General features: G+C 38.6%; 1 protein-coding gene across 1 annotated transcript in view; it reads right to left on the reverse strand.

Moving 5' to 3' along the window:
- Positions 1-15,320, reverse strand: part of galnt9 (polypeptide N-acetylgalactosaminyltransferase 9) — an 80,478-nt gene that overhangs the window by 36,247 nt on the left and 28,911 nt on the right. Inside the window, exons 4-5 of the mRNA XM_018669472.2 lie at positions 13,691-13,865; positions 1,998-2,195 (exon numbers count right to left, since the gene is read on the reverse strand). Of these exons, the coding sequence (XP_018524988.1) occupies positions 1,998-2,195; positions 13,691-13,865 (373 nt within the window). The remainder of the gene's footprint in view (positions 1-1,997; positions 2,196-13,690; positions 13,866-15,320) is intronic.

Consider the following 15,320-nt stretch of genomic DNA (forward strand, 5'->3'; position numbering starts at 1 on the left):
GCTACTTCATGCTGGCTCTGGCTTGACCCCATACTCTTGGATCTTGCACTGGCTCTGGCTTTACGACATGAAAACAAACAACCAGACTTACAGTTCCTCCATCCTAAGCAGCACATGAAATGTTCAACTGGTATCTTTCAATAGTCATAACATGAGATACTCCAGTGATGATATTTCACACATTTTCACAGTGCCATTTGTTTCCTTGCATGTCCCACTGAGACAGTGCATTTATGCATTTTATCACAGGGACCCTGTGCCTGGTAGACGGTTACAGTGTTTTGTTCAAGGACAATTTAATAGGCATGACCCCATTTGCTATGTGCATACTGTGAGACCTATTGTTTTTTTTTTGTTGTTTGTTTTGTTTTGTTTTGTTTTGTTTTGTTTTGTTTTGTTTTTGGCTTTTATTTTGCTCATATTTATTCTAGACTAAAACCCAGTCAAAGGCGCTGAATGTTGAAGAATATCAATAAAAGATATCACATCTATTTTTGCAACTACACATCTCTTGCTGGTTTTAAACATTTTCCAGTTACTGCTGTCTGCTTTTCTCTCTGTTGTTGTGCCTTCATGTTCACGCAGGCTCGGCCATGCTGCCGTGGCAACAAAATCATGGTAATCTTCTCTGTCAAATGATGTAAGATCTTCCTATTGTTAAGGCAGAGCTGACCACCTCTGATTTAAGCCTTCAAAGAGAAAATGGTGATGGGCTGCTTGCCTCAGGATCTGATACTATATCTCACTAACTCTTGGTCTTGTACTATTTACAGCGATTAAAACAGCTATTCCTGGGATTTACCCATTGACTGTTTTAGCAGAAAATCAGTGATGCTCTGATTAAAGGACCTTAAGATGTGTGTTTTATTCCTAATTTTCTATGTTTTTAAAGGACTAACTCATCATAATTTAATAAGATGCCCCCATGTTTTCTTATTGTCTTCTGCTGCTTTGCTGTTAAACCTTTTTCAGTTAATCTGTTGTTGTCTTAAAAGATTCAGTATGAATCAGTTTTACTTTGACACAGAACTCAATACCTCCCGCACAAATGTTTCACATTAAAAGGTATTCAAATTATAAGCTCAAAGTGTATAATTCCTCTCTACATATTCTGTTGGACTTTTTATATGAAACATCCACAAGTGTTAAGTTACATACAGACAGTAGCAGCAAAAGTGATGGGACTTGATTGATGATTTAGGTATTTCAGCAAAAAAAAAAAAAAAAAAAAAAATCACTGAAATTAGTCCTCAGGAAATCATACAGATTTTTTTGTTTGTTTGTTTTGTTTTGTTTTTAGCCTGTATCTTACCAGATTTTCCTTGCATCTATCTGGTTGCTATTTTATAGATAGATATTTTATACCAAATATACTGTAACCAGAAGGTCTAACCGCATTTGTGGTCTCGATTTGTTGGTCTCAGTCACAGAACTGTTAGAGGTGAAGTGAAATGTTTTAATATTAAGCTGATGTACACAGATTATACATTAAATTTAACTACATGGATTTTATAGTTTGTGTTACTGTAGTTTGCCCTGGCCAAACAGATGTTGATTGGAATATAGGATCATTTCCATGCAACACAATTATTCCTGTGCTGTTTTTCAGTCTATTAAAATCCAATGATTTTACCAAGGACACACATAACCAATTTTATACAGAGACATGCTACAAGCCAGTGCTTTTCTTCAAACGGTGGTGATGTAATGGAATGCTCTGCTCATATTCAGTACACAATTATACTAATGACACCGCGTGGCCGTGGCCTCATGATCCTGCATCAAAATGAAGATATTCATCATGGTAATTAGACAGCTTTCTACAGGGAGGCTTTATATTTGTGTGTTTGGGTGACACACTGGACTACAGAGCACCTTAGTTTGATTGTTCCACACATGAATAAGTCATATCCCAGAGCTATCCATATTTCATCACATCCTCCACATCCAAACATCCTCATCTATAATGAACGCGGTTCACCAACTGAGGCCCTCACCTGATAGGGGCTGTTTCATCGCCCTTGTCCAGCCACTCCTGCGGCGGGATGATGTACATACACCACAGCCCCCAGTTGTAGCCATGGGCAGCATTGGCGTACTGCTGCACCTCAAATGTGTTGTACTTTATGTTGTCTATGGCAGGCAGGATGATGCGGGTGTGGTCCTCCTTCATTCGAGTCAGAATAGGTTCAGCCCTTTGGATTAGAAAAGAGACAGGGGTTAAGGCTGGACTCTCTGACTTACGTATGCAGAAGCTTCACAGCACAGTTGCAGAGGTGAAAAAAAGAATGTGAGATGAGAACAGTCTGCTACAGGGCAAATAATAAAGCTGTGCATATTTTCATTCTGCCCTCCAGAGTTTTGAAGTATTAATATTGCAACAATGTTTGAAAAAATATGGTCAAGAATGACCCAACGGATAATGTAACTGAGTGTAAATGTAAGATGAAAACTGTGAATGTGGTTTTACAGAAACTATGTACAGGAAATCAACCAAAATATTTTTAAAAATGTATTAAAGAGAAAGGTATTTTATGTAGATTCTGATTCCACAAAATGATGCCAGGAGCAGCTATGGATGACTGCACACATAGTCTCAAATTTCACTACTCTCACTAGCGCTGCATTTACATGGGTTTTCAGCGATGATGCAGTCTGTCGAATCAGCGTTTATTCAACATTCAAAACGATTGCCAGGATCTGCCTCCCTCCACTTTCTAAGATGCAAAGTTCTTGCGAAATGAATTTTCCACAGAACAACAAACAATATCATATCGTATTTTATATCTACTGCTCATGAAAACGAACTGTCAAAATGTGACACTTATCCAGCTGAGAGACTTGATAAGAGGTAAAACCTGATAAAGCAAAACACATCAGGTAAAAAGAGAGGCTTAGCTCCTGGGAAAGATATCCACTCTTTCTTTTTTTCCCTCTGTGTAAAGGGTTGCATGTTAGTCTCTAAAGCAGCCCTCCTCCACAGTCTTCATCTCATGGCTTTTGCTCAGGGGTTGCTTGGCCAGCACACATTTTTTTAGAGCACATCAAATGGAGAGCAGAGTCCACGTCCACATAACATCTTACAGCTAAGAGTGGATCAGTTAACGGGCCAGTTTAGGAGAAACTCCTCAGAATTATGGGTCTGTCAGTCCTAACATTAATACTTTAATAAAAATGTTTTGTCTTAGTTCATGGACCATTTTAGCACCAGGTCCCGAGCATGTGCAAAGTTAGGGGTAGTCAAGAGGACTCATAAAGTCACAAACAGTTCTAGAGGTGGCTGATGCAAGCAGGCAAGAGCAGCAGAGCTGGTTACAGTATGCAGTGCTTCCTATAGATTAACACCAACCATAAAGAAGCCAGCACTGTGTCCATCACTAGATGATGAATATATTGACAGAAGGCACTGTCTTGTTTCAACAGTCAACACTATCTTCTTTTAAACAGAACAGTAGGAGCAGTTTGGGACAGTCTGTCCCAGCAAAGCCTCAGTCCTACCTCTCACCTTACATCCACACAAGCAAAGTGGTATAACTACACACCTTTTGGGGACTGTATTTTCCACTACTTATAACTGATGTATTTGTTTAAGATGAATACACCAGCACAAGCCAACCCCCTCAACCAGTTATAAGATGCAACATAATCCAAAGCAAAATATCAACCTACCTTTTCTCTTAGCTTCAGAGATCTTTCCATTCCTCACAGTAAAAGATGTTCTAAGTAGTTTTTTGTTAATATGTCTTAAGAGGCAACACTTAGCTACTGAGAGGAACTTTAGTGCCAATTAGGATGACTTACTGGTAAGACAAAATACTCCTCCCTGGTTTTTGGTGCCAGTGTCTCTTAGTCATTGGAATGGTTTTCTGATGATACCACACGCAGCAAGCTCTCTCTGCTATTTAAAGCCTTGGCTAAGGGCAACATGGTGTTGAGATCCATATGGTAGAGAACGAAGCTGAAGTGCCGCTGGCACTGGTTACATTAGTATAATCTTCTTCATGCTGAGAGATGGTCTTCACCATATCTTCAAAGCAACCCTTCATATGCTCAATTCTTCATGTGATATACTTCTAAATTTAAAAAAGAGAATGCAATTATAAAATGATAAATGTATCTCTCAAGAATATTCCCACTCTCCAACTTTCTCTCTATCTCCCCTCCCACTGACTTTCTTTCTCTGTCTTCGCCCTGATTCCTGCCCCGCTTTCCCTCCCCCTCTCTCCCCCATTCTACTTCTCTTCAAAAACTGAAACCCATTTATCTTCCAAAAGCAAAATTACTACTTATCACATGAAGGTAGGGGACAGAGAGAACAGAGGGAACAGATCCAAATTGAACTATATGGGATGATGTCAGTAAAATATGAGGCAGTACTTAGAAAAAGCCATCATTTAATAACGTGAGAGTGTTACAGCTGCCATTCTGAGAGGCAGGTGGATGGCACTTGCTGTCTACTCCAAGTGTGTGTGTAGTGTTTGGGTGTTTTCTTCCTTAGTTTGTGGCTTTGTTGAAGGCCAAAGACGTAGATTAAAAAGGTGGGTAATTATAACCTCCTATAACCTATAATAAAATGCCATTGGCATTGGCCAGATATCCTCACTTGAAAATCAACAATGAACCAACCAGGGATCACTAAAGACCAAAAAGCTGCCTGCAGCGTGCAGCTCATCTCTTGCTATCTAGGTACTTACTGCATATGTCTAACTGAAATTCTACTTTTGCAATTTTTAAATATTTTGCATCTAATTACATATTTACGCTGCAAGAAACCACAAACTTGTTCTTTTGTAATCATAAGCTTGCATGTAATGATGTATTATAGGAACCGGATTTCAAAATGGCACGCATTCACTTTAATGAAAAGTGCCTGCAGAGTGCACAGGCCAAAAGCATTTTTACGCTTCCTGGTTTGCTTTGGTCTTACACATCAACCGCGCCACTACTCAGACCATACACATTACAGTGGAATGACACCACACACTTTAAAATCACTTTTCTAGGCTCTAGTAATATTTAAGCGGTTTAAAAATTCTTCATACAAATATAAACAAATGACTGTGTCTGTAGTACAAGGTGCCCATGTCAAATGTTTAACAACTGCCTTTTTTGTAATGGTGGTCTATGGGGAGAATGTTTTTTGGGCTGAAGGGGATTTTTTTCACTGCAAAGCCGGTGTCATAACAAATTTCACACTAGTTTTTTGAGAGTGAATAGCTTCCGCATTCACCCAGACTACCCTCATCTGTCAAAATGGGAGATGGCTGACTGTGATAACCCAAACATCCATACATTTACTGTCAGTGAAAATACACTCATTTCAACTTCTAGAGTTACACCAGTGTTGCTAGAGAGCACAACACATAAATCAGCCAGATGATTAGTCTATATGAAAAATAAGTATAAAAACAAATCAAAGTATATGAAGAACCAACACCAGGAGTATTTACCCTGCACTACATCCTCATACATATATGTTGACATCTGCTAAATATTCTCTTTGATGTGAAACAATAAAATAGATCTGACAGTCAAACTTCAAAAATATCTTTGTGAACATAAATGGCCTGAATTATTTTTTCTGTGTTTTTACTGCAGCAGATTGCAATAAAGTGAATTCTTTTTTTAAACCTTTTGATGTTTCAAAGCTGTCTGACAAACAGCAATTTCACTCAATGAGCTGTTCCATTATTTGAAATAGACAGTGTGAGTAAAGCTAGCTGACTGAAGGTTGCTGAACAGTGTGTGCTGGAATGAAGACTTTGCCTTAACCTTTTACACAGGACTGCCAATGTAGCAGTGCTCCTGACATGGCTAGTTATACATGGTTAGCTGACGTTGTGCTGTCTCTGTATCTCCCTCTACACTCGCTAACCTTGAGGAGATTTCACTGCCATTACAGCCTCCCCCCTGCACATCTTCCATTCATTTCGCTGCGTCCTTGAGAACTCAGAAACACCCCAGAGCCAGCCAGCAGCTCCTGTACCTGAGGGATTCATGAGGCTGATAAGATAGTGACGCTCTGGAAACCAGGACACATCTGGTTTTGACAGATGAGTCTGTGTCATTTGTATATCTGCCATTTCATCTGCATAACACAGAGAGGGTTATTCATCCACATCGTTCCGAATCATAATCAGTTCCATATTACAATAGGATTTTTCCCCCTTCCACTGGTGACTCATCCAATATTGTGAATACATGTTGACAACCTCCATTGCTGTTTGCTCCACCATGCCATTTCTTGTAGCATTTCATACTGAAGCAGGAGCTCTTTTGATTTATTAACTCTTCACAGCTTACTGTTTGTTTTTCATAATAGCCAGCACCTTTGTGGAGTTTCACATCAGCCTGTGCACACATTTCTCAGAATTAAACAAACAGAATGGTGTGTCACAGGCCAGAATGAGTATCACTGTACAATCTCAATTTACATCTGCCTGACTCAACATAGCAACCTCAGAAGATGTTTCACTATCTGTCCTACCTTTGTCCAGTGCTGATATAAAATCCCTGCAACTCTCCCCTTTGAGATTACATTTTTTTTATTTAAAATTTCCAGATTAATGGATCTCAAATTGGGAATGATTCAGAAGCAGGGAATTATCAGATAATGGGATGTAACTGCGCTCAGAGTTATGCCCCAAGGACAGCAGGGCCTGCAGTACCCAAAATAAGATCTCTTTTAATTCTGCATTGGACTTAATGCAGTAGAACATGTGAGCTACCCATGCGGGGAAAAATGTAATTTTGGTCTACTGCAGCTTTCACTGATGACCCAAATAACCCATGCCAGGAAATGCACAGGGACAGCACAGCAAATTACAATTTTCTTGTAGAAAATTTTCACAAATGATGCAGCAGAACCAATAATGTGATCTTTTGTATTCCACACATTTTTCTTCCTCATCAAAACATAGTTCCTACATTACCCACATTACAACTCACCAACAGTTCAGTCAGAGATTTGGGTATGTTATGCTGGTAGCTGACAATAAATCCTTTAGCCTCTAGCAGAGATTAGGAGTGGGCTACAGAGGTCTGGTAATCTCACATCTATCTGACGCCACAACCCCCAGATTTTGGTGTTCCCCTTTAATTGTTAAACTTGTGTCATGCATAGTGGTCACTACAGTGGACAGCTATTAAAAAGCAGTTTTCTTGTGTACGCATAGGTTTTGATGGTAAAATTGCACATCACCACATTGGATGCTAGAGTGTTGTTCCATACACTACCAACGATTGATCAGTGCAAGTCTAACACAAAATTAGCAAAACCAAGATGACAGACGGATGGCCAGAAATGCTGAGCAGCTCGAGAATATCTTGCCAGTCCTTCTGTAGAAGGAGACCCCTGCAGGTAAAAACATGTGGTAACATCAAGTAACATCTAAAGAGTAATACTATTGTTAAAATTTCCAAATATTGATTTTATATTAGGAAGAAATTATGATTAATCACCCGTCCACTAGATTGGACATCATGCATTGCTGGCTATATTTCAACTACATTTCATACTATTACTGTGACAAGGTAAGATAATCCTTTATTAGTCCCACAGTGGGGAAATTTACATTGTTACAGCAGCAGCAGGGATTGGAAAAAATAGAAAAAACATAAATATGAGTAAAATACCAAACAAGATATAAACAAGACAAATTATAAAAAATAGAAACAAAAAATAGTACACACAGGACAATGTAACAGGACTGAACTGTATACCGCACAGTTTGAAATAATATTGCACAGAATGAGTGACTGATAAGCAGCTGTTTCTTCAGTGGATTAAAGAGCAGACTTAGATGTTATACTTCATCTGCAGTATCTGTTTTGTAAATCAACTGCTTCATGTTATTGCAGTTTTTGTAACAAAAATATTTTGTAGAGCACATGATAGAAAGGCCTACAGGATAACGGAGCAAATACCACCTGAGTCAAATGAGGATGATGCCAATGGCAGTGATGATGAATGGCTGCCAGAAAAACAAGTATTGACAAATGCTAGCAGTAGTGACAGTGGAGCTGAGGATGCAGAGGGAACTGAGGATGCTGAGAATCTAAGGTGTCAAGGTTCAATGTTTTTACATTGCGGTGAACAGTAATAAAATATGTGAACAAATTATTAGACATTCATATTACTGTAGAATTTTATCATAATATATCATTTTATTGATTGGTTTGTTAAATACATAGCTCTTCAACTGAAAACTCAAATGCATGCAGTCCACCTGAGTGGAAACTCCTTGAAAAAATTGTGTTTTAAAAACATTAAGTTCAATTTTTTTTTTCATGCCTAAAGAAGAATAAAAACACTTCCTGACATAATTCATGCATGAATGGCTTAAGTGAAAATATTGTCTTATGAATGTTAATGTTGTCTTTTCATGAAGACATTCATCTATGTCTTGCTTGGTGTTATTTAAAGCCAGTACTTGCTGCATCTTAAGCAGCACAGAGCCTGAGTTATCTACAACAATCTACTTGGATGAAGTAACTTTACTTTTCAGTAAAGCTAGGTATTCTGAACTCTAAATTCTGTGATATAACAACAATTTTATCACTGTATCTTTTGAATCAGTTAGCATGAAAGCCAAGGCTAAATTAACGATCCTGATTCATACACATTTCTTCAGAACTTCAGTAGAAACACAAAGGTTTTACTTTCTCCCCTGCAACTCCTGTCGGTAAGTCATGTATTTTGAGAAAGATATGATTTTTTTCTCCTTCAGAAATGATGCTACAGAACTTCCACTTTATATTTCATTTCATTCATCATTCATCAGAGAGATAGCTAAATTTAAGTTTGGAGAAAAGATGCAGAAAGATGTTGAAATCCCACAGAGCAAAGAAACCAACAGATTATTTAAAGATTATTTTTTAAGTTTAAGTGAAACAGTGAACATGCACAGAGACAATTATTCATAATTCAGATAGACTAAATGCCTAAGCTACATTAAGTGAAATCATGGCAGCAATGGATAAAATCTATATATAAATTACATGTACTAATAATTAGTATTAATGTCATTATATGTAGCACACTGATTTCTACAATATGCCATATACACATATATCTCTTCTGTCTTTCCTGGTGCATTGTAAATGCTTAGTGGGCTTAAATGGGCTTAGAACACATCTTTATTTATCTTTTTTAGTTTTTCTATTTTTCCAATGTATTACAATTATCAATATTTTAAATAATAGTAGATCTCATTATTGTACACCATTATACATTAACACAGAATTTGCATGCCAGTGCCACGTGTGCTGGTTTTTGTAGTGGTATAAAGCAAATTTTAAAAAATCCCTCTATTTTTAGCAGTTCATTGTATGTTCACTGTTTATTGTAATAGTTGGGATTTTTGAGAAATCTGTAAGTAATTTGCATGTGTTGAGAACAGCTAACTAAATTTATATCAAGGAGTTAAATTATCACTCAGCTGTGGATCCATTTAGATGAGATTTAAAGTGTTAAAATGAACTCTGATAGTGTTAATTTATGTTTGCTCTGTATGTATCAAGCAGAATCTAAGTGTGCAGTGCTTCTAGCCATTTTTAAGCAGATTAAACCTGTAAATGTGAGGCTGTCCACAGTCTTCTTGCCTGCCTGTTTCACAAAGCAGCTCAGACATGCACATATATGTAGAGCACATATTAATACTAGCCAGTATTTTTCCTCCATGAAAAATGCAGAATCCAAAAGAATGTAAAGGTATCCACACAGAATTGTAATTCATTATGGCAACAGGTTTTTTTTTTTTTTTTTTTTTTTTGAAGTAGACAGTGGGATGCAGAAGCATGAACTGGAAAAGGTTCTTACGGTGCAATGTTAGATTCCATGTTACTCCTAAATGGATTTGCTCAGGACGGGGTTGATAATGATACAAACATAAAGGCTGCATAAATCTCAGTCTTTTCTGTGGCTTCAGAGGTCTTCCTGGCGTACGTTTTGTAAAACGTTCAGTATGGCTGCAGCCACAGCCACTGCCAGACAAACTGAATGAGAGTAAAGACATGATTTACTTTTGCTAAAAAAATATTTCCTCAACCTTCAAGAGCACTGAAATTTATGTACCATTGAATTTAATATAATACCACTGCACCTGCATGGCATAATAAGCAGATAGAGCTCCATAATATTAACAAAAGCACTGATATCAAATATGAATGTGACAAATATTACATATTTCATAATTACGGGAGGCGGAGGTTGGTTTCATCCATTTCTTACTTTTATGAATCCCAGCAGTTTGTTTTATTCTTAGATAAACTCACCAGGTCATATAGCAGCGGAGCATTCAACATTCATCAAAGTGTTGCTTTCTGAAGCATGTATTTCATTACAGCCTCCCCGCAATGACAATCTTATCTCCTGCACACACTCAGCAGGGAGCAGCTGCTACACTGCTAATCATTAATCGTTAATAACCTGAGATTGCAACTGTGTAGGGGCTTCAAAAACCAAATAAATATCAATTTCCTTGCACCTCCCTTCTGCAGCAGTGTGGCTAAAGTGTGGCATACAGTGGGTCCTAATTACAACACGCTCCCATTTCCTGCCATTAATCCTGTTTATTTACAGAGCCTGTAGAAGGAAACAGGTCATATTTGGAGCAGAATGGACATCCACATGTCTCAGGGATGGATGGATATTAAGCGTTAGAGGAGGTGGATTGTGAACATTTAGCTGATGCAATACTGCATTAATGACAGGCAATGATTTCATATCCTCATATTAAAGCACAGCAAAGCCGTGGAAATCAGATTCCATCACTCCTCTGGTGGAAACTGTTCGCTTCTTAACTCCTCATAAACCAACATGGTGTGGGGGAATGGGAAACAGCTGTCAAGTGCACTATACAGTATGATACAATTATGTTTGCTTTAACAGTAATGCGAACCAGCAATACATTTCAGCTGCAAATGTACAGCACCCCAGGGAAAACGCCATGCCAATGAATCACAGTGCTGCAGCTGAGAGCTGGCAGCATTGTCTCTGGCTCAGTATGCACAGGCAGTGTGTACAAGGTCATTGAGGGAGACTCACCACAACATCTACAGGAGCCATCCATCTCACTTATCACTGTATGTGCCATGGTGAATAATCATATTATGATAAATAGGGAGCTTCTTCTATTCTAACAAATAGATACCACAAGTGGTGTAGATACCACAAGTGAATCTATCTGAATAAAGGAGCAGCACAGAATATTTGCAAACATACAGTAGTTAATAAATGCACGCACACTCACACACACACACAAAGAAATCCAAGCACCACGAACATGCTTCTTGAAGATGCCTGTCATCTCCTCCATTGCTATATCCCTTTACCCAGCATTTACTTGTAGAAAAATCACAGGGATGCTTTACTTTTCACTGACTCCTGCAAATAAATCCTCATGCAAAAAAAAAAAAAAAAAAAAGAAGGCAGTGGGTTATCAAAGAAGGATGGAGGCAGGGATGTGGATACGTGTGTGTGTCTGTTGTACCGCCTCAGCATGTACAACAGGAGGGGTGCTGAGGGGCTAGCACAAAAACTGATGAAAAGCCTATACAAGAGGTGAAAGGGTTATGTGGGGGCATGAAAGGCATGCCTATTTTTGAGCAAGTACAGATGGAGAGACAGATGAGGGTACCACCAGGGGAATCAGTTATCATCAGTAATGTACCTAGGCAATGATGCAACTTTTTCCCTGGGTGCTGCTTACTGGCGGGGCAGCCTGACTTACACAGCCTCTGGGTCTCCAGTTCCCATTCACGCAACACAACAGCCTGCCCAGAGGCAACAATCAAGGTGCATCAAATCATCCCAGGGTCACTAGGTCACTGTGTTTGGTGGCTGACTAATCCATGGTCTGCTTTTTTCACATCTTAAAGAGGGTCACACTCAGCCTGACTTTTTGTGCTTTCATGTCATGACACTGTGAGATTGTTATATACTATATCAGTCAATACCTGAGCATAAAACATAGTTGTGAGGCTTGAGTCAGTACTGAATGTGGGTGTAAATAAAGCTCCTACATGTGCGCGTATCTGTATTTATGTTGTATTTGTACGGAGGCCTGTACAAGAATTTCTTAGATATCATTCAGACTGCTTCATTTTCTATTGTTTATGTTGTTTATACATGCAGAAGTTAATCTGCTCACAAAATAACATAATACTTAAACTGTGTTCCTAAATTAATCAAAGTTTATTAATCATGTTAATTCTAGTTAAACCAGGTGGAAATGATCGATGAAAATAGAATGGGGGGTGGCCACAGCTAGAAAATACAATAGATTAGAATTGCACTGGAACAGATTGCATGACGCATCACAGGATAAATGTGACAAAAATGGGCCACAACAGCACATTGGGACATACTCCATGTTTTAAAAAATTAGGTTGTTAACTTCAAGAGTAGATTAAAAAATATGAAAGCTACTGACAAAAATCCAAAAAAGCTTTCTTGGCCATTTTGCACTCCAACTACTTTTGGCTCATCAGAATCTGTATACCATCACAAGAGCAAGTTTTTAATATCAGATTAGGCTTTACCCTGAAATGCCCAGTAAACTTGATAAATATTATTATTTATCATGAACCTAAATATTTAATAAGGTAACCTATCTGCAAATCCTGTTTTTAGCCTGTTTTTTTTTTTTTGTTGTTGTTGTTGTTGTTTTTTTTGTTATGGAATTTTGGCAGATGTGGTGAGTCTGATGGCAGCTTTTTTCTGTGATTTCTAAAAGGATTTATGGATATTTTTTCTTGACATTGAACATCACTTGCCACAACAGCAAAAAGTGAGTTCTGTTGATTGCAGCAGTGTGCATATGTTGTCTGTATGTTTGGATTGACTGAGTCAGGACCATAAGAAGAAATGGTGTGACAGTTGTGACAACCTGTGTCAATCAGGTGATACAAAAAATGGATTTATCATTTACAACCCTAGCCAAAAATGCTGAACTACATCTATGGCAACTGTAAATAATTCCTAACCAAAACTATTCTCTCTGCTCTCCTCCTCCATCCCTCCTCTTTTGCCTTCATCTCTCCTTGTCCCCCTCCTGTCTCCCAGGCAGTTTCCCTGGGAACAAAAGCTACACGTAATCTTCAAACACTGACAGCATGACAGGCTCAAATTAGGTGCCAATTACATGTATTTGAATGACTTGTTTGCTGGTAAACTTAAGCAGCAGGCAGACATTGGACTGAGACCCCCAGAAGTAATTTCATATCACAAAATAAGCCCAGAGCCTGCAAGTAAAATAATGTTGAAATACTCAACATTTGAGCTCTCTCTTTAATTACACTCACTCTCACCTTTCACAGTGTTTGACTCTCTCTCTTGTCATAAATGTGTGTGTGTGCTGGACAGGTAGTGTCATTTAAATTGGGATGTCTTTTTATTCAGCTCGAACCAAAGCCCATTATTTACAATTTGAAAGGAGATGCAAGAGAGAAAAACATATTAATGATAAACCTTTGTTAATAATAAGGGTCATTTTGCTGAAAAGTGCTGTCTTAGTCAGAATTGGCCTGGCAGTGTCTCAAAATGCTTAGGGCAGACTAAACTGCATATAATCATCTTACATGACATCCCTCTGTAGTGAAAACATAAAAAGCAAAACACAAAGGGAAAGGTGAAAAAGGACAGAGAAACAGCTCAGACCCTCTCGTGTTAAACATGACCTTTTCTTACCAGCCAGTGTTGAACTCGACATGGGCATCAAAGAAGCCAACGACAGGAGCCGTGGCTGCATTCCAGCCGTGTATTCTGGCTCGGATCAGACCTTCCCGCTTGCTGTTCCTCACAATCTTTACCAGGCCTGGGTAGCGTTTGTTCACATACTGGTCCAAGTTGAATTTCAGCTCCACTGAAAGAGGGCAGATAAGAGAAAATCCTCTTTTAAATGACATCCAAATGACTGTGTGAGATCATTAACCAGGCAGCTGTCGTAAATGATAAAGTTTTTTCAAGATAACCCAGCAATAACATTGAATGGTTTTGGCCTTGCTTTCTTTGTGTCAGAAGTGTAATGAGTGTTCAGTTTGAATGTCTTTGATTATTTCTACACTTTTTGCTTAAGAAGTGCACACTTAAAGGTAACCTGTGTTATACACTTTACTTGAATTGTATTAATTACTCATATTTACATGACTCATTACTCATTACTCATTGCTATTGTTACTCAGTCCAGGTGCTTTTAAACAACTCTAAAGCCTATACACACCCACATGTTACATATTCTGTATTTAGCAGCCAGCGTATGTTCTGGAGGTACTTAATAGCTGGCTTAATGTTGGCCTCACTACTTTCTAATATAATTTTATTAGAAGAAGGTTAATATAATTCAAAGTTCAAAATCAGTGCAGTGTGCTTTGCTGATCTAGAGAGTGCGGCTGCTCTGTACATTATGAATCATGGCCTCACCCTACACAATGCTTTTGGTGTCAAAGCCTGAGTATTGGACCAGTTTGTCCCCTGAAGACCAAAGGGATATCATCAAGCCATCAAATTCCCAGCAGGATACCAAACGAGCTGACCCCCAGATTGGAAGGCAAACGGGTGTTACAATACTCATTACTGAAAAAAGTAACACATTACTGCCCTACACTGATGGTAATTGGCAACTTTACAGATGTGGTAGTAACACCAAAAAGTGAGAGGGAGAAAAAATGAGCAACTCATTATGGCTTTAGAAAAACTATACCATGATGTGAGGGATAATACTGCATTACATCAATCTATAAATGACTATAAATAACTATAAATGTTCAAGGTTACAATACAGGTTGCCATACAGTGTCACTATTTTCATGCTTTCCTCTGCTGATGTCTTTATTCCAGGTGGATTGTAACATCTCTCCTCCTCTGCTCTTACAGATGAGGCTGGCTGTTGTTGAAACAAAGTTTGCCAGATAAACAGCCAGTTGCACAAATTGCTGTCTGTGTTTTGTTGGAGGATAGATGGCTGTTTGAGCTTCTCCTCAGGTTTACTGCTGAGCGTTCCACTTTCTAAGGGAGAGATTAATAAGGGTGCTTGTGGCACACTGAACAGCATCCACACCTAGCTTCTGACTTTAGCTAACATAAATCAGCCACTGAAAGTTTAAAAAAGTGGCAGTCTAATCCCCTGTCTGTGTAACTGCAGAGACGCAGTGAGTGGGGGGATTGTCAGGATTGTCAGGTTTTCCTTGCTGAAGGTCTTAACATACAGCAGTGGCTACTGCAGAGAAAGTGGATGCATTTGGAAGCAGTGGCCCTCAACGCAACCGCTGAGTCATAGGAACTTGGATTATGTCTTTCTCTGACTGTGGATCTTGTTTTG

The sequence above is a fragment of the Lates calcarifer genome, linkage group LG13 (assembly GCF_001640805.2).
Source record: "Lates calcarifer isolate ASB-BC8 linkage group LG13, TLL_Latcal_v3, whole genome shotgun sequence".
Lineage (NCBI taxonomy): Eukaryota > Metazoa > Chordata > Actinopteri > Centropomidae > Lates > Lates calcarifer.